Source organism: Stenella coeruleoalba, assembly GCF_951394435.1.
Source record: "Stenella coeruleoalba genome assembly, chromosome: 10".
NCBI classification, from domain to species: Eukaryota; Metazoa; Chordata; class Mammalia; order Artiodactyla; family Delphinidae; genus Stenella; species Stenella coeruleoalba.
Window position 1 is genome coordinate 56,891,243 of NC_137156.1, and position 23,078 is coordinate 56,914,320.

General features: G+C 47.0%; 1 protein-coding gene across 3 annotated transcripts in view; it reads left to right on the plus strand.

Annotated features, from left to right (window-relative positions):
- The window catches only part of ITGA9 (integrin subunit alpha 9), a 353,362-nt gene extending 333,570 nt beyond the window's left edge, over window positions 1-19,792 (plus strand). For all 3 annotated transcript variants that reach the window (XM_079933602.1, XM_079933603.1, XM_079933604.1), the window contains 2 exons: window positions 3,863-3,982; window positions 15,352-19,792. In XM_079933602.1, the coding sequence (XP_079789728.1) occupies window positions 3,863-3,982; window positions 15,352-15,450 (219 nt within the window). In that variant the 3' untranslated portion in view covers window positions 15,451-19,792. The remainder of the gene's footprint in view (window positions 1-3,862; window positions 3,983-15,351) is intronic.
- Window positions 19,793-23,078: the final 3,286 nt, after the last annotated feature.

The window sequence follows — 23,078 nt, forward strand, 5'->3', positions numbered from 1 at the left end:
AGGCTGCAGACAGGCAGGAGGCCACAGGTCCCACAGGGAGATAACTCTAACCAGCTAGAATGTGAGTACAGGTCCTGCCAGGGGCTGGAAAGGTAGGAAGGAGACCGGATTGTAAAGAGCCTGGTACCCTGAAATGTATATTTGGTGTAAAGGGAAACCATCTGTAGTATAAACTGAGAAGTGCGTGATGAGGCCTGTGCTTTAGGAAGACAACTCTAACAGCAGGAAGGCTCCTCCAAAGCTCCTGAAATAGTGCTGGTGACAGAAGCTCAGGCTTGAACTGGAGCAGTAACTGGGGAGGTGGAGAAAAGATATTTAAAGAGATACGGGGGGATGGAATTAAGAGATACAAACTACTATGTATAAAATAGATAAGTAAGAAAGACTTATTGTGTAGCACAAGGAGTTATAGCCATTATCTTGTAATAACTTTTAATGGAGTATAATCTGTAAAAATACTGACACCATGCTCTATACTTGAAACTAATATAATATGGTAAATCAACTATACTTCAATTTTAAAAAAACATCAAAAAATACCATGGGCTGATTCAAAAAAGTTTTTTTAATTTTTGAATTAAAATAAAGAGGTATAAGGGCTTCACCAGGATCATCCTGGTATTTAGTGGTGGCGACCAGACTGGATTGTCGGTGCTTCCTACCTCTCTCTGTGGTCCATGCTGCTGTTCCTTTGGGTTTTTATCTAAGATGTGACTTCTTAGAACTTCAGGCTGCTCAGATCCTTCCACTTAATGAGTTGATTAGAGTCGCGATGTGCAGGAACCAGCTTTGCCAAAGCATAAAGCACACATCCAAGATGATGAACGGCATCACTAAAAATAATAAAAGATTAAGCACACATTCCGGGGAAGTGCCAGGGCATTCTTGTGGAATTTGCCAGACTAAACTGTAGTGGATACTCTTCGCTGTCTCTACAAAACCAGACCTCCAAGGTAGCTTTGCCAGGATACGCATTTTAGACACTGCGGGCAGGCAGCGTCCCTGTGCGGCTCTCAGGGTGATCCAAGGGGCTGGACTTTACAGCTGACCCCACGGAGCCCACGGCCTGTCTCATTGTCAACAGGAAGGTTCAGCAGATTTTCACTATGCGACCAGAGACCAGGAACTTTGAGACACTATCTTACTTCCCCATTTCACAGAGGAAGATACTGAGAAGTTTGTCTTGGTTGCCCAAGGGTGCCCCTCTCAGCCACGGTGCTTCATAGTTGACCTGTGCAAGACACCACAAGAGATTCTGAATGTGAGAGGTGATTTGATCCGCAGCTTTTAGGGGCAGTAACTCAAAGACGTGAATCTATCTGTCTTTAAAGACAGAAATCTCTAATCTGAACCAGATAGAAAAGAGTAGGCTTAAGATGACAGACTTCACAGCCCATTTCTGTCCCACCCCCACATATTCCTCCTTCAGGATCGCCTCATGTCTGAAAATCCCTCTTTGTAATAGCCCCAAACCAGGTAGAATGGATAAATAAATCGAGGTGTATTCACACAGCAATGAGAATGCCATGCTCCAGCCTGGAGGAATCTCCCAAACCTAATGTGGAAGGAAGAAGTCCTTCCAGGGAGAGCGTGGACAAAAGCATTGATGCTCATCTAGGCTCTTGGCCGTCAGGACGATTACCCTTCGTGGGGGCTGTGACTGGAAGAGAGCGTGAAGGGGGCTTCTCAGCAGCTGGTCTCATCCTGCATCTCGATCTGGGTGCTGGTTACACAGATGCATTTCGCATTCAGTTCGTGAAAATGCAGTGAGCTGTGCACTTAGGTTACGTAGACTGTTCTCTATGTATATTAGACTTCAATAAATAGTTTTTTAAAATTAAAAAGGGTGCCAGCCAACCATGCACAACCTCAAAAGAAATCTCCCTGCCAGCAGTGCTAATGATGCTGATGGGAGCACCCGCCACGTGTCAGGGATGGGCTCTGCCAATCGCTCTGCATGCGTTAGTCCCTTCAGTTCTCTGGGGAGGTGCTGTTCTACCCCTGTTTTACAGCGGAGAGAACTGAGGCTCAGAGGGATAAAGTACCCTGTCCAAGGTCACACAGCTAGTGAGTATGTGCTGAAAAGAGGCCTTATTTCCATTCCCAGAAGTGACTACTGTGTTCTGTAGGCAGTTTTCTTTGATCCGTCCCAACATAGGAAGGAATGGTTTCTGCTCTGATTTCCCTAGAGATAATGTTTTGAATTCAGGATCTGCCTCATGGATGACCATCCTCCCCTCCCCCAGCACACCCCCCCACCTCAACTGTGGGAATGAAGACAGGTGAGACAAAGGTGATTGTGTTTGCTTTCCTTATCACCAGGGAAGAGACAGTAAATGATCCATTTAATTGACAGATAATCTTTAAAGAGCCACTGTCAGCCAAGTACTCTGTGGTGTGCTGGTGACCAGCTTAGATTGGGAGTTTGGGGTTGACTATACCTGAGTTCAAATCCTGACTCTGCATTTTAAGCTACATGACCCAGAGCAAATCCCTTGTCCTCTCTGGGTCTCCATGTCCTGCTGTGTAAAATAGGTGCTAAATACCTCCTGGGGTGATTGTGTGAGTTAGACAAGAGACTGCAAGAAAAGCACAGAGCCTGACACAGAGGAGCATTCAAGAACTGTTACAGAGAGAGGGAAGCCAGGCCCTAAAAAGGTAACATAAATAGCGCTAGTATCAACTCAGTCATGTGCCCAGTCACCGTTGAGGCTTGAGCAAGGGGCTCCCATAACCAGCGAGGCTTCCTGCCAGGCAAAAAATCAGCTGGCTTTCAGGGTTGAGCCAGGTTTACATAGGCCTTCTCCAAGGAGGGACTGGGCATTCCAAGCACACGGCCTAGCTTGGACAAAGCCCTGTGGCTGGGCCAGCCTGTCTGCAGCCAAGGGCTGCCCAGAGCTGAGATTTCTGTCTCTTCAGCAGAGGAGCTTGAATGGGACGGTGGGGTGTTAGGGGATTGGCTGTAGAGGACACAATGGATGCTTTGAATTCTACAAAAATAAACTCTACTGTGACCAGTGGGGCGAAAATAGAGCCAAAGAGTAGTCAGTGTTGAGCTAGCACGTGTTAAGCTATCACTTCTCCGGCAGGAGGGTGGGGGTGCCCTGATTTGTGCGCCACTTTAGGTGGTATAAATACTCCTGTGATGGACCATTTCAAAATAGCATTGTAACATTCTTAGATGTGGAACTGGGAAGAGATGCACACCGTTGGCACCATTGATGTGAGCTAGCACACCACTGAGATTCCATCAAAGTTGGGAAAACTTGCCCCACTGAGACACGGGCTCTGAGGACCTATGGCTCCCATTGGAGACCAGGGCTCCGCTCCTCGAGTGAGTGCTTTTAGTGTGCTAGGCATCGCCATGAGACCCAAGGCAAACTGTGCCCAGCCCTTGAGGTCCACAGTCTACTGGGGAAACTGGCATTAATTGAGTAATCACACTAGTTACACAGTGCACGGAACACTCAGAAAGAAGTACTGTCTTACCTGGAGCACACGCCCATGCCCTTTGTTTCAAAACCATAATAAAACAGACTGTTACTGTCTGTTCTGAATCAAGAACATAGTGCGTCCTCTCGGTTTTTCACCACACTTACGTTCACTTCGTGATACTTAAATCAGGCCTGTTGTCATTACAGCCCTTTCAAGAACTGGGGCTGCGATTTCAAGTGCCTTTTCGGGTCCTTGTGAAAAATCCATCCGTATACACCCCGGAAAGCACTCAACAGAGCCCATTTTAGAGTAACAGCAGTCTGGACACATCTCTCCAGTTCAGTCCCAATGTCAAGCCCAGGCTGGGTCCCCTCAGGCGGTGGGTGCTTCCGTTTGGGAACCATCTCACTTCTGCTTTGCCTCCCAGGTGGTCTTCGAGGCGTTGCACAATCTGGAGCCCCGAGGCTACGTCGTGGGGTGGATCATTGCCATCAGCTTGCTGGTGGGAATCCTCATCTTCCTGCTGCTGGCTGTGCTGCTCTGGAAGGTGAGTGGAGAGCGCAGGTCCCCAGGGAGTCCCCGACCAGACACCCAGCTCTCCTGCCTCAGCAGGGCTAGAGCGCATCGTCGGAAAAGGTTTCCTGGTGGAACTTCCTTCCCAGTGCAGGTACAATGAAAGGAGGGCAGGGTCCCTTCCAGGCAGTGAATGGAGTCTAGGCTCCTCCTGAGGCCATTCACACCTGAGGACTGGACCGCTTTGGAGGGAACCCCAAAATCTTACCCTCTTCTCCTGCCTTCCCTAGCAGAGTTGCCACCAGTCCTAACACAGGGTGGTGGGATCCTCACTCCAACGCACAAGCTTGGGGAGTAACAGCTGGGACTGGGACGGGGATGGTTAACTCCTTTACTTGGGACAAAAACAAGAAAAGAAACTACAGAGCCATTCTTTGTTCTTTTCCCATGTGGAATATGGAACAGATTTCTGCCCAGAAGATTCTAGTAATGGCGATGGGCTGTATGTCTGGAGTGCTGCCTGGGTAGCTTCATCAGATGTTCTCCCAACCCCATGGGGGTTCATTCGTAGGTGCCCCAGGGGGTAGACTTGCCCTGTCTCCTTCAGCAGGGAGCACCTGCTCATCCTTCACATCTTGCCTCTTGTCACTTTCTCAAGAAGAAAGGGGTGTCCTCACCCCCAATTCTAAGATGGTTTCTTTGCCCTGCACTCTTCTCTCAGACACCTGGCGTCCTTGACTTTAGGGCCTCTGTATTCATCAGTAATGGTTTCAGAGTCATTATCTGAGGACGGTTTGTCTCTTCCACGGGATGGTAGTGTGCCACGTGAGTTGGGTCCTGTCTGTTCTTGTTTCCACCGTGTCCCCAGCTCCTACAGCAGCACCAGGGACCACAGCTGGGACTTCCTGGCACCAAGTTCATGCTTTTCCAGTGTTCCAGGTTTCAGAGGCAGGTGGAAACAGCCTCTTACATGATTATGGATGGATCCTTTAAATTCAAATAATTAGTTTCTTTGGGATTCCAAAATAATTTGTATTTATTGATCAAACATAGACACATGTCAGTAAGCAGAAAAGTTGTCAAATACTCAGGAGTCCCCATCCCAGAAATAACCGTGGTGAGACCAGCGTTGTCTCTTCTTGAACTTTTTCCCTACATAATAGACAGAGACCGGGCATTCTCATAGTACCCACTTACTTGTGAATAGTGTGTTAAATTCTCCAGTAAAATACCCGATACCTTTTAAGGTGTAGGACCTCTAAAATTAAAACAATGAGTTCAATTATCAATCTGAAAAAAGTATAGTAAATATACTTCAGAGTATCCAAGAAATCTAGAAACGCAGGGAAAATAGTGTTTTTGTTGTACATCGTTTCAGATTGACAGTTGGACTTCACCTGAAAAAAGTATTGGAGGTTGAAGAAAAATATATTGAGCATATTACTTGAAAATCAGTTTATCTCAGGTTCCCGTGCCTTTTGGACATCCCATTTACTAGTTTACAGCCCAGCTTTCCCTGAATGCAGAATTGTGAAAGTCTTTCCTATTGTTAAAAACCCGTGTCCAGCGCTGTCCTCAGGCTGCAGGTGTATGGCAGATCCCAGTCCTCGGATGCTGGGATTCATTCACGTGGCTTCTGGTTTCACACTTCTTGTAACAGTGCCACAGTGAATATGCTTGGAGCCAAATATTTGCACAACTCCTTCATTATGTCCTTAAGATGAAACCCTAGAAACGGAATTACCGAGTCAAAAGAAATGCGTATTTTAAGCCTTTTATTACATATTACCAGTTGCCCTCTGGAAAGGTTATACAAGCAGTGTATCAAAAGTGTCCATTTTCCTGTATATTTACCAGGAGCAGATATTACCTTTTTTTGAAAAACCTGCCCATTTGTTGTTTGTTTAATCTGCGTGGCCAGATAGAGTCTTAATTCTCCCTTTTCTCTAACTCCAACTCCTTCCTGCCAAGACGTCTGGTCTGGGGGTAGAGAACAAAGCCAGCTCAGTGTTTGGGATCTGAAGACAGTAAGGGCTTTGGGGGGGGGGGGTGTTTGTGTGTGTGTGAGAGAGAGATACTTCCTTCTCTGCCTTTGTACAGACATTTCAGAAGAGAGGGAACACCGTCCTCCACTGCTGGGTGCATGGGACCAGACAGGGACACAGAGTGGGGAGCGGGGTGGCTGTGTCCCACCCCCTCCCTCTGGGCCCCCCACTTGGCTCTGCCACTCAGGAGTGTCCCCTCTCCTGAGCACACCCTCCCACCTCCTTCCAACTGCCATCTGCTTCGCTTTGCTTCTGCCATGTTTCTTTAAAGAATGTGGTGTGTCAGGAGCGGGTGTCATGGGGTGGCCAGTACCCTGAGGCCACCCAGCTGTGTGTGATCCAAAGAGCCAGGGCCCGAGAAGGCAGACATCACCCGCTGCCATGGACTGGCCATGAAAGCAGAGTGGTGGCGGTCAAGCGGCCTTAACCAGACAAGGTCGTCTTAACTGCTGGAGGAAGGAAGGGTCTAGAACACCTCTGAGAAAGCTGATGAGTGATGCCGTCAAAACTTCTAGCCACAGACACAGACTGATCAGCCCCCTCTGAGTCCCAATCCTACAAGCCTGGGAGAGAGAATCTGACTGGCTCAGCTCAAGTCAAATGTCTACAACTGTGGCAAGAGGCCAGGAGGTGGCAGAGAGAATGTGACCAGCCAGGGCTGGGTCACATGTCTCCCACATCCAGACAGCTAAGGCCAGCGCAGGAGAAAGATGCAGTGTGGAGGTGTGGGGAGGCCAGGTAGGGGTGGGGATAGGGGCTAATCTTAGAAGGAAACTAGGCAGATACCCTAAAGGCTTTCGCTCCAGCAGGATTTCGTGGTTGTCAGTGGTGCTGTTGTCTAAATTACAGTCTTTTATATGGTACTGGGTAGCTGTGGCCGCACAACAAATTGCCACCAAATTGAGTTCCCTTCTGCCTAACAAATGTATAGGTCAGGAGTTCAGGAAGGGTTTGGCTGGATGATTCTTCTGCTCCAAGTGACACTGAGTGGTGTCACACAAGGGCATTCACCTGGTGACTAGGCTGGTCTGCTTCACTTCACAGGACAATTTTATTCACATGGCTGGCACCTTGGGTGGAGATGGCTGGAAGGCCGGACTCTGCCAGTCCCCTCACTCTCTTCGTGTAGATTCAGGGCCTCTACATGTGGCCCTTCCAGCAGAGTGGGCTGATGTTTTACATGGTGGCATCAGCTCTGGGAGAGCATGGTGAGAGCTGCTAGTCCTCTGAAAGGCTGGCCCAGAACTGGCATGGCATCATCCTGCTGCACTCTGTTGGTCAAAGCAGTCACGTGCCAGCCTAGAGTCAAGGAACAGGAAAGAGACTCTGCCTCCCAATGGGAGGAGTAGCGAAGAATTAGTGGCCATCTTTTGTCTATCACATACATGATATTCAGAAATATGGGCAAAATCTTAATCTTTTCTGTAAAACTCACTATGGCAAAGGACGATTAGCCTAACTGGAAGTTTTGTTGTTCTGAAGTAGATGAAACCTCATCTCTCTTCCGTTGTGTCATAGATAAAATTATGATTGAGCTCCTTGGAAGAAAAAAAACTAAACCTTGATGCAGGGTTCATGAACGCACTCAACATTCAGAGTGGGTAGTCTGTTCAGGCACAGCGACAGTGCAGTAAGGAGCTCGGCAGAGGGAGTTTCTTTAGGAAAAATATTTTTCTCTTGAAGAACTAACTAAATAGAATGACTTTATAGGACACTGAAAAGGGCAAATGAAATGTAGGATTATTCTGAAGACCTACATATTCCTAAAACTTCAACTGCAGACGTCTTTTGTTTTTTATTTATTTTATTGAAGTATAGTTGATTTACAATGTTGTGTTAATTTCTGCTGTACAGCAAAGTGATTCATTTATACACATATATACAGTCTTTTTCATATTCTTTTCCATTATGATTTATCACAGGATATTGAATATAGTTCCCTGTGCTATACAGTAGGACCTTGTTGTTTATTCGTCCTATATATAATAGTTTACATCTGCTAATCCCAAACTTCCAATCCATCCCCCTCACCGTTGGCAACCACAAGTCTGTTCTCTATGTCTGTGAGTCAACTACAGACCTCTTGTCAACTTGGATCCCTATGTCTATAACCTAAGAAACATGCATTATGTATAGAGGTCTAATATTGACAATTCAGTGCACAGAAATCTGTTGATTAATGGGCCTAATATTTGAGTTAGATGGGAGGTCTAACTGCTTCTGGCTTATTACCGTATTTCACATATCATTCCCTCCAATCCTTTCAAGGGGAAAGTCACTGCATGGTACCCAGTTGCCACTGCTGATGAGTAAACACTTCACTAGAGCCTTTGAAGACAGGTGGGCAATGTTCAAGTCCTCTTTCCTTTCTAGAGCCACATCTCTTGAAGTTCCCTTCGGTGTAGTACCTGACACCGCTACCTGTGGTTGCTTGCCATTGCCTTGAGCTCATGAGCCCAAAATGATTGTTCCCCAGAAAGTACAAGGATGGTGGCGTGGTATCAAAAACAGAACAAGGCGGCTGGCCCAGTGTGGATGGACTTTCTGTGCCATGAAGGCCTGCAGGTTAGCATGCTTTACACTTGTGAGCTGGCTGGTGCCTTCACTCAGCAAACAGATCCCTGCGAAGTGGCCGGCTCGGGGTGAAGGGACAGAGGTAATAAGCAGCAGAGCCCTCACTCCATCGTAAAGACTGGGGAAAGCAGTTAAGTGACCGAGGCTGAGCCAAGCACATCCTGAGGAGTAAGCAGCACTTGGCCAGGCAAAGAGCCTGTGCCACACCTCCTACATGTCGCCGTGGTTCTACCAACATGCCCATCATCCCCTGTTTATCTGAAACAGAAACCCCTTATAGGGTCAGCAAATACCTTCTCCAGAGCCGAAGTCCAGGCTCCCTGCCTAATGCTCAGCCTCCTTCTCTCCTCCGGGGCCTTCCAGAGGGTCGGCCGGTGGCACATCAGGCGCTGTCTCATGCTTGGCCGCAGCAGGTCCTGGCTCCGGTGCAAAATCCACAACGAGGGCCCCGAGCTAACCAGACCCTTCTTCACATTCTGAAATGGATCCTAATCAGCCTTCCCAGAGCCGAGCTGTTAGCAGACACTGGGAGCCATAATTTAAACTTTCTGTGCAAGGATTACAGTAGCCTGCCAAGCCACCGTGCAGGAAGAAAACTTTGAAATAGGAAACTCTTTTAAGGGAGAAAAATCCAAATGAGTCCACTCTCCTTTCTTTTGGCTCCTGTTTGGGTTTGAAATGGCCTGGGCCCTGTGCCTCTTCAAGACAATCGTAAAGGCCTGTTTATAGGAGGAATTTCATCATTCAGAGGGTATATGTGACTTGCACCTTTAAAAAGTGCCTTCAACTCATCAAGCCAGCCTTTGAGTCAAGTGGTTAGAGAGTGGAGATGCTGGGATGTTTTTCCTTCAAGAGGAAAAGCCTCATTTAGGGCCCCAGGCTTCTCTCTCCCTCTCTCTCCCCCTCTCCTCGCTCCCTTGTACAGTTTGCCAAAACACACAGGCCACCACTCAGTGAAGGAGAAAACTCTGCATCCTCCTCTACTGCTTCCAGCCCAGGAACCTTTCCCTTCTCTCCTGTTGGCCCCTTTTGCCAGTGAGATGGCCTGGAGCAAAAGGCAGTGCCATGGCCTGGCCAGCCCCATGACCAGCCTCTTCCCAAAAGGCCCAGGACCTGCCAGCTCTGCCTTCTCACAAGTGGTATAGAGGTGGGCTGTGCAGTGGGTTTGCCACCGTCCTTCAGAAGGACTGTCTCGAACCCTCTGTCAGCCGAGCCTGTTCCAAGAGCCTGCTGCTCCAGAGCTGGTTTTGGGCTCCTGGTTTTCACTTAAGAGCATTCCTGCTGACCTCAAGCAGAAATACTTGGAAAAATAAATCTGTGAAATGGCCCAGCGGATGGGTAGGTTTGGCAGCCCCTCCAGGGGTCATTGGGGTTATCACCTGCCCTCCAGCTGGGCTGTGAGGACCCATCCTTGTTTCTCCTGCAGAGAAAATGAAAATGCACAGACTTACGTGCACACACACACACCCTTCGCACTGTCTCAATTAAGACCATGTGCCAGAGACGCTCAGCGGGGACTTATTTATGTTTGGAAGTAAATATTGGGCTGATGTTGCACTGTTGACATCTCGAGACAGAGACGTGCTATGTAAATAGTCAAGGAACTTGAAAGGACCCATAAACATGAGACTCTGAGTTAGTCCAAAGAAGGAGTGTGTCCAAGGCCCTTGGAATAGCTGCCCAGGAGGCAATCCAAAAGCCAGGGAGGAGGGGGTGGGCATCTCCCCAGAGACCAGAGGCCGTAGGGTTGTGCGGCCGCCCTTCACTCACCCCGAACTGGGCTGGGAAGGAGGAGGCTGGTGCTGTAGGATGTGGACCCCAGAACCCAGTCATTCTCACTTCTTCCTGGGCCCCAGGCCCCTCTCAGAACCTTCCTAATTAGGGCCATTCAGGGGAAACCTGCTGTTTCCCTAGGAGTTTTCTGGCAGCTTTTTTGATACAAGTTTATATCAGAAAGTTGTGTGAATCTGTCAGGAGGGCTGAGGGAGCTGCCCTGTGGGGCCGCAGGTCCCCCTCAGGAGTGGCACAGACAAGAAGCCAGAAAACCCCTGCTCCCTCAGCTTCCAGGGGAGCCAAGTTTGGCTGGAGTCTCTCTTCCTGTAGGGTTTCCATGAGTGTTCCCTCCGCTACAGACAGCAGTTATAAACAGAGCCTTTTGCCCCTCAAGTGGCAAAGCAAGCCCTGGAAGGATCCAGAAAAAGTGCAGGAAAACACATACTCCACTGAACTGGAATTGAGTGAGGGGCTGCTGAGGGTCCAGCTTAACTCATCACGGCTCATTTCCCGGCACCCTCAGTGTGGACTCAGCTGGCTGGGAAAATGTAGGTTTGCCCAACATCTCTCCAAGGTTTTCCCCAAAGTAACCATGAGTACTAGTGATGGTGAGAGTGTAGGCCTGCTGCAGGAGAGAAATGTCTTTGAAGTCTTGAGTTATCTTAGTGTTTAAGAGTTTTAGACTTCTTTATACTTTATAACATATCCATACTTTAATATAAAAATTGGAAATTTAATTTTCCAAAAACGCTTTGAGAAAAAATGATACCAGGCGAGGACTCTGTGCCCCGTGCCTCCTACGTGTGAGGACTGGATACACAGCTGTATGGCCTATAGGCTGCAGTCCCGAGTTTGCTTTGGGGACCAACGTAAGAAGCTTTCATTGTGTTTCAGGGCTAGAAGAGGTCTGAGAATGCCATCGATCTCTTGGGCAGAGACAAAGACACTGGGGTTCAGAGCCAGGAAATGACCTGCCCTGTGGCCAAGCGTGAGCAGTACTCAGAACTCCAGGCTCCCCACGCGGCACCTCTCCCGTCCAACCCTTCTGAGTAGGTCCTGTGGCACTGGGCAGGCCTGGTATGACACAGTTGTTTGGGGAACGCTGGCTTGGTAAACTCAGAGCCTGGGCTCTGGGTTCTGTATCAAAAGCCAAAACCGGGCTCTAAACAACAGCACAAAGGTGATATTCTCTTTTTCTGAAATGGAATTCGTTTGACCACGTAAGAAACAATATTAATTTGACAGAACCACCTCTAGACTATATCGCACCTTTGTGCAGACAAGTAAACAGCGCCCCTTCCTCCAGAAGCTTTACTTCCATCTGTCAGAAAATTCAGAAAAATCTACTGATTTTATTAGAAAAAGACACCCGACTGCCATCTGCTGGAAAATAGTTGTAATAAGTTTACACGTCCATGATCTCTCTGATATGAGTGGCACCCTCCCCCCTTATATGCAGTGCACAGCCTGCATTACTGTACCCAGCACTCCCTAGACATGAGCGTGATCTGTGTTTTAAGAAATGGTCGTGGGCTCCAAAGAAGAAGGACAGACACCAGTGGCAGCTCCAAGCTTCCATCTAAAGATGAGACTACACACAGGTTATGTTGGGAACAGGGCTCTGGATATCCTGCCTCACTGGAGTGGGGTGGAGAGTTTGCAAGGCTGTTTCGAAGAGAAGCTCTACGGTTACTGCCAGCACGGGTAGACTTTTCAAGACTGGTGCTGAGGGACTTCTCTGGTGTTACAGTGGTTAAGACTCTGAGCTACCAATGTAGGGGGCCTGGGTTCGATCCCTGGTCAGGGAACTAGATCCCACGTGCATGCCGCAACCAAGAGTTTGCATGCCACAACTAAGGAGCCAGCGAGCCACAACTAAGGAGCCCGCCTGCCGCAACTAAGACCCGGTGCAACCAAATTAATTAAATTTAAAAAAAAAGACTAATGCTGACACCATACCACTTGAGACAAAAGAGCTTGCTTTTGGATGCCTACAGGAGATGATATACCATCACTTTGTTGGTAAAAAGTATGACACACATAAACATGAGCACAGGAGAGCCTCCTGTGAGAGTTGGGCCAGGCACTCTCAATCCTTGCTAGATTGCGTACTCTGTATCAAATCCTTACGCCAGCATAGCTGTGAGAAGGTGAGCTGACTCTCGTCCTCCTTAGAGATGAACAAGAAAAGTCTGTTCAGCAGGACAGGGCACAGTGATGCTCTTTCCATCTAGAGCCCTGTCAGGCTGCCCCTCAGCCACCTTTCCCGTGGGTGTTGACTCATTCAGTGATTCAGGCAAAAAAATATGGAGTTCTGTATCAGTTAACTCTTGCTATGTAACAAACCAAAGTTTAGGGACTTAAAAACAACCACCATCTACATAGGTCGCAATTCTGAGGGTTGGACTGAGCTTAACAGGGAGGTCCTCCCATCTCAGCGGGGCTCAAACCTACACCTGCAAGCAGTTGGGGGTTGGCGGGTCTAGGAGGACCTCAGCTGGTGGACTCATCTTTCAGCAGTGAGACCAAACTTACTCACTTGGAAGCAAGGCAGGGTTCTGAGAAAGCAAGTGGAAGTGTGCAAGGCCTTTGAGGCCTAAGTGTGGAACTGACAGGGCATCACCTCCCATGCACCCAACTGTCATAGCAAGTCACGACTCAGATTCAGGGTGTGGAAAATAGACTCCGTCTCCTGATAGGACTTGCTGCAAAGCCACGGTACAGGGCATGGATACAGGGGCATTTTTGCAACTTATCACTGGCAGTAAGTAGCGGTGAGATGCTGAGCTCTGGGGATAAAAAGCACAAATCTGTAGGAGTCCTGAGACAAATGTGAAAGATGATAAGAGAGCAGACAGTTAAAGCTCTGCTTGATTGGTGCCACAGTAGAGATATGTTACTTCTCTAGAGTTAAAGTGAGTAACTGGAGATCACTGAAACATCACACTATCCACAGGTAGAGTCATGTGCTAAAGAATCTTATTCTCATGTTATATCCAGCCTTCTTTCTATGATTATGTTCTCCTCAGCTCAGAAGGTGCACATGACACATTCGCCCTGTCAACCACATCTTTATCTTTCAAGAATGAGATTTCAAGCAGTAACTTCTGAGTTAGACATTTCCATGAAGTCTTGGGTCGCTTTCTTGGCCTCCTATGGGTATGCTTTGAGGATGACAACAACGACCTTTTTCTAATTATCCAGAACATTCAAGCCAAGCCTTCTTTCCACATCCCTTGCAGAAGGGAGAAGGTGGTAGAGACTTAATGAGAGAAAAGTATATGGGGTGTCATAAAGTGAGGTTCTGACAGATGTGGTCTGATGCTGAGAGGACATATCCAGGGAACTCAATGTCTGTCTGTGAAACGGGTCTTGAGGATCGAAGCTCAGAGCACAAGACCCTTGCCAGCTGTTCTGTGGAAGCTTCCACTCCCTCCCAGCCGTCAGACTGCTCTCAGAGGGAACTCTCAGGACTCCCTTGGCAATGTGGGTGGAGGTGACCAGCACTGTCTTGGCAGCTCTCTTGACAATTCTCATTTTCACCTGGGCCAGTAAGCCCCTTTCAAGGAGTAGGAAGATGGTGCAGTGAGACTGTGGATGCTTGGTTCATGGTGAAGGAGTGTGAGGAAAGATGCACAAAGGAGTTGGACGTGCCCACAGCCTGGGTTTGCTTGACGATTTGTTTAGGGCAGGTTTTGTATGTGCATCCCCCATTGGCAGCAGATTGCAGAGATTGTTAGTCTCAAGTGTTTTCAAATATGACTATGGAAATTATACACCAGTGACAGTGTGGTACCACAGACCTGCAGCACAGCCTCCTAGCAGTAAGCCAAGTGTGCATGTCTGTCTCAATTCCCCTATTCAAGAGGATCGAAACAAGGATTTTAGGGCAAGTCATTTATTTGGAAGATAATCTCAAGAAACAGTGATAGGGGACCAGGGAAGAGAGGGCAGGGAAGGAAGCTAATAAAGGATGTGTTATCAAGCTGGTTACCACTGCGGGAAAGTTCCACGCGGAGCATGCACCTCAGCGTTTCGCACCCAAGGAGAGAGGGAGCTGGGGTATTTGTACATCAACTCCAGTCAGTCATGTTTAAGGGCAGATGCAGGAAGATGTCTGATCTCAGAAACAGAGGCCACTAATGCTAGGGAGCACAGGACAAGAGATACCAGGTCTTCCTGAGCTTGGGAGAAAAGGTCAGCTTTGGGCTACAAAAAGTTACTTTTATATGGCAGTAGTGCCTATGCTGACCATGTGAAAAGAAATGGAAATTCATCTTACCCTGTATGAAAAGCCATAGACATCGGAAGGAAAGGTCTTTTCAGAACTAAGCTAAAGGAAACTGCCATCGTGGCTCAGGAGGAGTTGCCAGTTTTAGGGGGGTACACACTGCCAGCTGTGTGCACGGCAGCTCGGTAGCTCTCGGGGGTCACAGATTTGAGTGAAAGATCTGGAGGACAGCAAGATAGGATGCAGGTCTGCAGATACTTTAAAACTCCTATTGTATGAGAGCAGTACTTATCAAATTATTCTGCAATGGCTAATCTCTCTCAGGATTTAATAGATTTATCAAAAGCCAGATAAGCTTGGGAAATATCAAGTCCCTGACTTTCTTAATCCTTTCCTAAAAGGTTGATTTGATCCTTTACTGTTCTACTGTACATTACGAATCTCTTAAAGAGTGTATCGTTTCCAAACTTATTTGACCGTGGAATCTGTTTTACTCCCAAACAACCTATGAATAGCTCAATAACTAGTTTTCCCCAGCATACAGTTTGGGAAACACTCCACCAGAAGCACATTACAAGGAACAAACAACTTATCATAAGAAAGCTTGCAGGAAGTCCATGCATTTTGAAAAATGGTTCCGCATGATGCTTTTTCTAAATCAGCCCAATCTGAGGCGTTGTGAGCATAGGTCATGTCTCCTCCGGGTCCAGGTGGCTTGGGAATCAAAACGGTTGATTCCCCAGCATCTCTAACCTGGCGCCTCCTCTTTCTGCCTTTCAGATGGGCTTCTTTCGCAGAAGGTACAAAGAAATTATTGAAGCTGAGAAGAACCGTAAAGAGAATGAAGACAGTTGGGACTGGGTCCAGAAAAACCAGTGACCTGCCACCCCACCCCACCCCGGTCATGTGGCCCAGTGGTTCGCCTGTCTTCCTGATCTTTGTATCTTCCATATTTGGAAGAAAGAATCTTCTCCAGATTTTTCGGAGGCCCCACGATGCTGTTCTCGTCCTCGTTCTCTCAAGCCCAGGTGCCAACCTGAGGCAGTCACTTCGGCCAGGTCACCTGACTGGAACCACCACCACTTCCTTTTCCAGCTGAACCCACAACTTTGGAAAGCCGGCTGCAGAGCCAGGCGATATTTATGGATGCAACATGCGTGGTCAACCCTCAGGGGAAAACTGTTACCTAAAAGTATTTTTATAAATATAAGCCTTTTATACTGATTATGTCTTTATATTTGTATCGATGTTTTATTATTTCTATTAAATGGTTATATAGTTCACTCAAGCACTGATATCTGGCCTGAAATCTTGGAAATACTTGTATATTCATACAAATGTTAAAGGATAAAGATCTTATTGTACTCTGGAACTTGCTGTTAAAGAAGACTCAGATGAAATCATCTGAAGAAACCTCATGTGATGAATCCACCCAGCGGGTGGTGCTGTATATCAGCTGTGGTTTGGGGCTGAGCCCGAAGGCATCTCACATCTCTGTTGCCTGGAGTCAAGTGCGGAATAATGTGCTGAAGAACCACGAGAGTTTTTTCATCTGTACCGTTCATTGGAAGATTCCCAGCAGGAATTTGGATGGAAAAACCTGATTCTTGAGGTCTGTTCTGCATCACCTTATAGAGCAGACATTTCACCCTCCTTGCACTTAAATTAAGACATGAAAGCTTGGAGCAATGCCATTTCATCACTGGTAAACCTCAGAATGGCATCTCATCCTGGACATCGTGCATCAGAGTCCGCATACCACCGGGACTGAATTGGTGCCCACCAAGCAGAGACTTGTGTCTGAGTGCTGTGATGTGTTATCTTTTCATGTTAATTTGAGTCCAGGGGTCTCCATTATCCCCATCACTCTTGCTGTCCCAGCTAATGGTAATTGCAGTGTCCTTCCCAGAGATGACCATTCAACCTGTCCTTATTTTTTTTAATCGTGTCTTAGGTGGAATTCTTAAGAAGTGGACCCTGAGACAAGGATTTTCACGCAGTAACTTATTAAGGAAGTATCCTCAGGGCACACCAGTAAGGACACGAGGGAAGCAGGACACAGAAGGGGAGGAAGACAGGTAAGGGAGCCATTTCAGGGCAGGTCCCGTGCAGGGGGTCTTCAGCCTGATCCTGCTGGGGGGCTCTGGAGGGTAAGTTATGCCTCAGAGTTGTCCCAACCCGGGGCAAGGGAGCTGAGCTTTCATAGTCTTGGACCCAGGAGAGATGTAAACTTTCTGCTTTCACTTCCTGCCAGCAAAATAGCCCCAGTAGCTCAGGAGCAGTCCTCAAAAAGAGGGCTGCACCCCCAGCCTGGGAAGCGCACAGAAATAATGCAAAAGAAATGATGCAGAGGGATCTGGGCATAGCACTGACGTCCTCGCCTATCCCCTGTACAGGTGAATGCTGAGTTATGGCCTTCACTATCCAAGCTCTCTATTTGACAGTGTTCATTACCAGACACGCAGTGCTGTCCAGATTTGAGTGCAGTGTGATTCTCTGAAAGGGCGAGGTGGTGATGGATGTAGCAAGCTCAACATCGTGCCTGGCCCATAGTGAACATTCAATAACCATGAGCAGCCCTGGCTGCTTTTACCGCTGCTGGAAAACCATCTGGTACAGGGGAAAACGTGCCGAAGAGCAGGGTCTGACAGAGTCCTTAGTCACTTATCACAGCCTGCTCAAGCCCCGGGTACAAACAGATGGCATCAGATGAGAATGAAACAAGAAACAAGACCAAGCATCTTTCTCATAGGGCCTTGTTGACTGGGAGCTAAGATGTGCGGGGGCCCGTGAGTATTGTTGAAAAGACACAGAACTCAACTTCAGGGGAGATAGGTTTTTCCAGACACATAGTTGGCTAATGCTTGCAAAGATATCTAAAGTTTTGGCAAAATTATGAGGGTGCTGGGCGGTTGCAAACCTGGCAGGGAGCACACATGTCTTTTTGTTTCTTACGCAGTTGACTCTGACACAGGAAGATACAGAATGCATCATGCTCCCCTTCCAGTTCTCACTCAGAGTTCACCTCTGACAGATATGTATGGGGCCCCTGCTGTGCATCAGGCCCTGTGCTAAGTGCGGGGGGTTCCCCAGTGAACACCACCCCACATTTTGCCCCAGGGGAGGCAGATCTTCCCACAGTGGGATCGTGAATTCCTTTACAAGACCTCATCTGCAGCCTTCCTTGGATGGACTTCTGCTTGTTGTTTCGTGTTGTCCTTTAATAAATCATTTAGGATTCTTAGGTGGTAGGCCTGGGACAGCTCCATCAGCAGCTTTGGCCAAATGCACGACTAGCCACAGCCAGCCTCCTGCAAGGTGTGCAGACGCATGGGAGACAGTGTAGCAGGATAACTGGCAGGCACGCGGTTCTGCCAGCCAGAGGGGAAAGCCTCACCAGGGGAGGGGCAGGCTCCATAGCCAGTCTCAGAGCTGGGATCCATGTGCTTCTGGGTGGTTCTGAGTGGTGGACACACGCGTGGTCACATACCCAGGAGATTACTAAGACTAAATAGGGCAGTTTTTAAGAAAATCACGCTTGGCCTCCACTGGAGGAAATACTGGCAGCCACTCTGGAACCTGTATGGGGAGGATGGTACATCTGCTTATCTCCTGATGCTGAGTAGGCGGGGCAGCATGGACTGGGGAGGTGACCATTTAGCACAGAGATAGGGAAGTTGAGCAGGTTATCAGCGCTCTCAGCTTGGCCGGTTCACCAGCTCCATCCAGTTCAGAAGCCCTCAGTAGGCTCTTGGGGGAAGCAGACAGGATGGGTTGGTGTGTCTTTGTTCCTTCTCCAGAAGGTTCTTTTAAAATTCCACAGTGCCTTCCAATTTCCACCTTTCCTGCTTCTGCGGGTTCACTGTGGAATGCCATCTGATGTTCTCTTGCACAGCATTATTTAAGTCTGCTTCAGCTTTTTGGTTGTGTATTCACTAGGGTTATAATCAACTGTCAGAAGGATTGAGGTGCTCTTTAAATATGACAAAAGGACCTTTGTAGAAATTAAGTGAAATAATGCCCCCTTTTCAAAAATGATTCACTTATGCTCAGTTTACATGGGACTCAGGAGTTTGGAACATCACCTAAGTGAGCCCTGGACCTGTCACAAAGAAGAGGCCATGAGGTTCAGGAACGAGGGGACACTGGCAGGAGTGAGTGGGTCCAGTGGCTTTACGGTGACTGACAGGCACACGGCCAGAATCACTTGCTACTGAGGTCACTGAGGCTTTCTCAGTCAATTCTTCAGGAAACTTCCATCAGCATTCTGAAGTTGGGTAAGCTTTGTAGAAAATCCGATGGAAAGTCCTCCTTCACCAAATCATATGTAACCTTCAGCCCTGGAGCCAGAGGCAGGGAGGTTCAAAACAAAACCAGCAGGCCTCCTGGAAACATCAGGGACCTGTTTTCAATGTGGATGTGTAGCAGGTCCCTTAGGTGGTTGTGATGGGTGCTGATATGCTACCTGTGGAACCGTAGCAATGTTGTTTTTAAAAAAGGTTATTCTACTTTTATTTTTGGATAAGGCATCATATCAGGGCAACGCAGTTACACTCGGGTTACCTGTAAAACCTACACCTGATGAAACCTGCACCTAATTCAGACTTCCCGAAATGTAGAGGCAAAGCAAAGGATTGGTATTTGGGGGAAATGGCCTTTTAGCAGATAAAAGGCAGAAAACGAGTGTCCCTTAGAAATGCTCCAAGTATGCAGGGTTTTAGTCCATGTGTTGTTTTGCTATATAGAGCAAGAATATACACAGTGGAGAATATGTTCTGAAGCAAAGAATGGCTGAAGGGTTAGGATACAAAGGCAGTAGGGCCAAAATGAACCTCCTAGAATGTCTTCTGATTTTCAGCATGTGAGGGGGATAATGAACAAATGTCCCACGTGATGCAATGCTTTGTAGCACAATGATCTAGATTTCAGACTGTGTTAAGGTTTTTTCAAATTCTAATGTGCACGGTGTGACCGGCGGAGTAAGTTTAAAAGCTTTAAGAGTGTGATGAATTGCATGGCAGGCACCCACGCTAACTTCACTTCCAGAACTTGATTGATGCATCTGTGTACGTTTCCGTTGAGGAATTTCAGTGGGAGGGGTGTTCCTCTTCACAAAGTCGCATGTATTCAAGTCTGTGCAGTCACTTCTAATTCACTTGCACTGTTTGGGAAATGCAGGTTTACAAAAGTACGTGTTTGGAATAAAAAAACGGCTACAAACGATTTGGGAGTTAAGTCTGTAATTTCTTCTGCTACTGAAGTACTTGAGCCTTTTTAGGCTGTTAAAGATGGGGTTTCGGTGTAATACAACATGAGCATTTAAAGAGCCCATGCAGGTTCGTCTAATTGCACATAAAGAACCCACTCAATGTGTCCGAACTGTCCCTAGTCTTTGGCCTCCATTCCATGGTCGCCACCTTCTCTATGCATCACCCACCTGCCCAGGGCCACACCTGGGACCTTGGTCTTAGGAGGAACGTGCCCGAATTAAATGCAGCTGATTCCTCGTTTTTAGTAGACTGCTTCCTCATGTGTCCGCCAGTCATGAAGCATTTTCCCGGAAGCCTTTTGGTAGCATCCTTACACATTTACAAACATTGTGTTCTCTTAATTTTTGATCCCCTCCATCTGTCTAGTTATGTCCCTCTTCTTATCTCAAATATTGTTCATTTGTGTGTTTTTCTCTTTTTTCTCTGGATGAGACCAACAGAGATCATTTTATTGATCTTTTCAAGAATAAGCCTTTGGCTACACCAATCAGGTGTACTGGTTTTTGCTTCCTATTTCATTAATTGCTGCTTCTGTACTTGTTAAGATTTATATTACTCCCCTGTGGTTAAAATTCATACACACACACACACCCCACACAGTATATAGAAGGGGGTCTGAAAAGATACACACCAAGGGGATAAAACTGGTTGTCTTTAACTGGGTAGGATTGTCAGTGTTTTTGCTTTGCATTTTGTTTTGTTTTTACTTGTCTGAATTTTCATGTTCTACAGTGAGCATGTATGTCTTTAGTAACAATGAAACATATGCAAATTACTTTTAAAATAAAGTTACCTCTGGGAGAGTACGAATTGCTAAACCAAGAGAGATCCCAAATTCTAGGTCTCAGAAGAAAGAGCTTTGTTTGCAACAAAGAGCGTTGATGAGCCTGACACTTAGGACGATGGTCCAGTGAGAAATCCCAAGATTTTTCATTCGGATGCTTCCTGGCTTAACAAGACCTGCCAGATCACTAATGCTGATTAAGTATGCTTCTCTTGTGTTGCTCCACCTGTTTCCTTCAGCCAGGAAGAGGCCTCGACTAACTCAAAGGAGTCAAAGATACAAAACTAAGAGGAAGAAAAATGGCCAATTAGTAAATTCTGTCTCCCATTCAATCAGGAGTCGTACAGTCCACTGTTCTTTACCTCTGGTCCTTAAAGTCTGTCTCTTCATCAGGGTATTTTGCTTAGTAATAGAATTAATGGGAGTGCTTAGTTAGAGCTCTGTCTATACTATCAAACCACTTGGCAGCTATCCACCAGCAAGGCCACCCGACCCTGAGATCATGTCCATTCATTCTGTGTAACATCCAACTAAAGTGGATATAACGAGATATGGCCAGCTCTGCCCTGAAATCTGAGGCTGTGACATCTGGGCCTGCTGCCAAACATCTGCTTCACCTCAAAGTCTAGTCCGGATCAGTGTGTGCTTTATTTGATGTGATTCTTCTATAATTGAAAAAATACCTAAAAACTTAAAGCAAATCTCAATAGAGGTATAAGTACTACCTTCTGAACACACCAAATGGATTAATAAGCAGGGGGCATTTTTAAAAGGATCTCCAGAAAAACTTTCTTCTAAGAAATGGCAGATTTGGAAAAAATGAAATGCTCTCCAATATTACGTCTATTCAGAACCCACCTTATCAGTTAGAAGACTGTTTGGCTCCATATAATAGAAAAATCCAAAATAACATGGTTTAGACATGCTGGAAGTATGTTCCTCTCTCACATAAAAGAAGACCAGGTGTGGGCCATCAAGTTCTGGAACAGCAGCTTCATGGATGATCAGGATACCAGCTCCTATCTTTCTAGGCATGTGGCCTCCATCCTTAAAGTTACCTCGTGGTCCCAGCTGGCTACCAGTGTACCAGCCATTGTGTCCACATTCCCAGCCAACAATAGAGGAGGATAAAATGGCAATGCCCCCTTGCTTTTAACTGGCCTTCCCAGAAGTCCCATACAGCACTGGCCAGAAATTAGTCATATAAATGCACCCATCCACGAAGGAGGCTGGGGAATGGATTTTTAAGGAATAAGAGGAGAATACATATTGGAGACAACTAACAGTTGCCACACCCATTGGTATAAGATACTCAGAATATAGCTTCCTTAAGCCCTAAATACGTACCCTTCAAATCCTTGAGTCTGACTGGATTTGAGCAAGAGGAACACCTTTATTTGGGGTGGGTACTTAGGGTACAACAGAGTTGGCTAATCATATTAATGTCCACACAAAGCTCTTTCTTGTTTTATGTTATTTTTCTCCTTTATCCCCCGCCATCCTCATTCACATTCCTCTCTCTCCTAGAGGCACCAAGTCTAATGAATTGAATACATGTCTTTAGAAATGTAAGTACATAGTATTATTTTGTATGTTTCACTTAAATGGTATTGAGCCTAAAAGCTCAGGTTGTGGTTTCATTTTTTTGAGGATGTATTCATGTTGCTGTGGTTATGCAGCTCTACATCCTACATTGTTTCTACCGCATTTTACTACTCCAGCCCCTCTGTAGGAGACCTTTGACTGCTTGCACCCTCCTGCTGCAATGAACATCCTCTCCCATGTCTCCCGCTGGGCCTGAGCTAGAATCTCTTGTGGTCCATATTACATATATTACATCTTAACATGGTTACAGTCTCCTTTTCCAGATTCTAAAATGACCCCACAGTGGATGCTCTCAGCAGCAGTGCATGTCCCTGCATCCTTGCCCATCATGGAGTTATCTGACTTTCTTGCCAGTCTTGTGTGTACACTGTTGTATGGAGTTAGGTTTGAATGTGTTTGACCGCCGTACCCATGCATCTCTTCATATTCTTATTGGCCATCTGGGTTTCCTTTTCTGGAATCAGTTTCACCTCCTTGAACAGTCTCTCCATTAGATTTCCAGAATAGTACGCCTACCACCTCCCTGGCCACTTCTCAGCCTCCCTTGCAGGTTCCCACTCTTCTTCCCAGCCTCTCGATGTTGGAACTTCTTGCATCTGTACTCCTTGGAGATCCCCATCCAGGCTCCTGGCTTTATGTGTCACCTACAGGACCCAGGTGCCTCCAGTCTGGTCCTCTCCCCTGAATTCTCCACTCACTCAGCTAGATCACAGGCTTCTCAAACTGAGCATGTTCAAAGCTGGACTGCTGCTGTCCCCATCTCAGGAAATGGCAGCTTTATTCTTCTGCTTGCCCTGGCCAAAATCCTTGCAGTCATCCTTGACTCAGCCACCTCCCACACTACAACC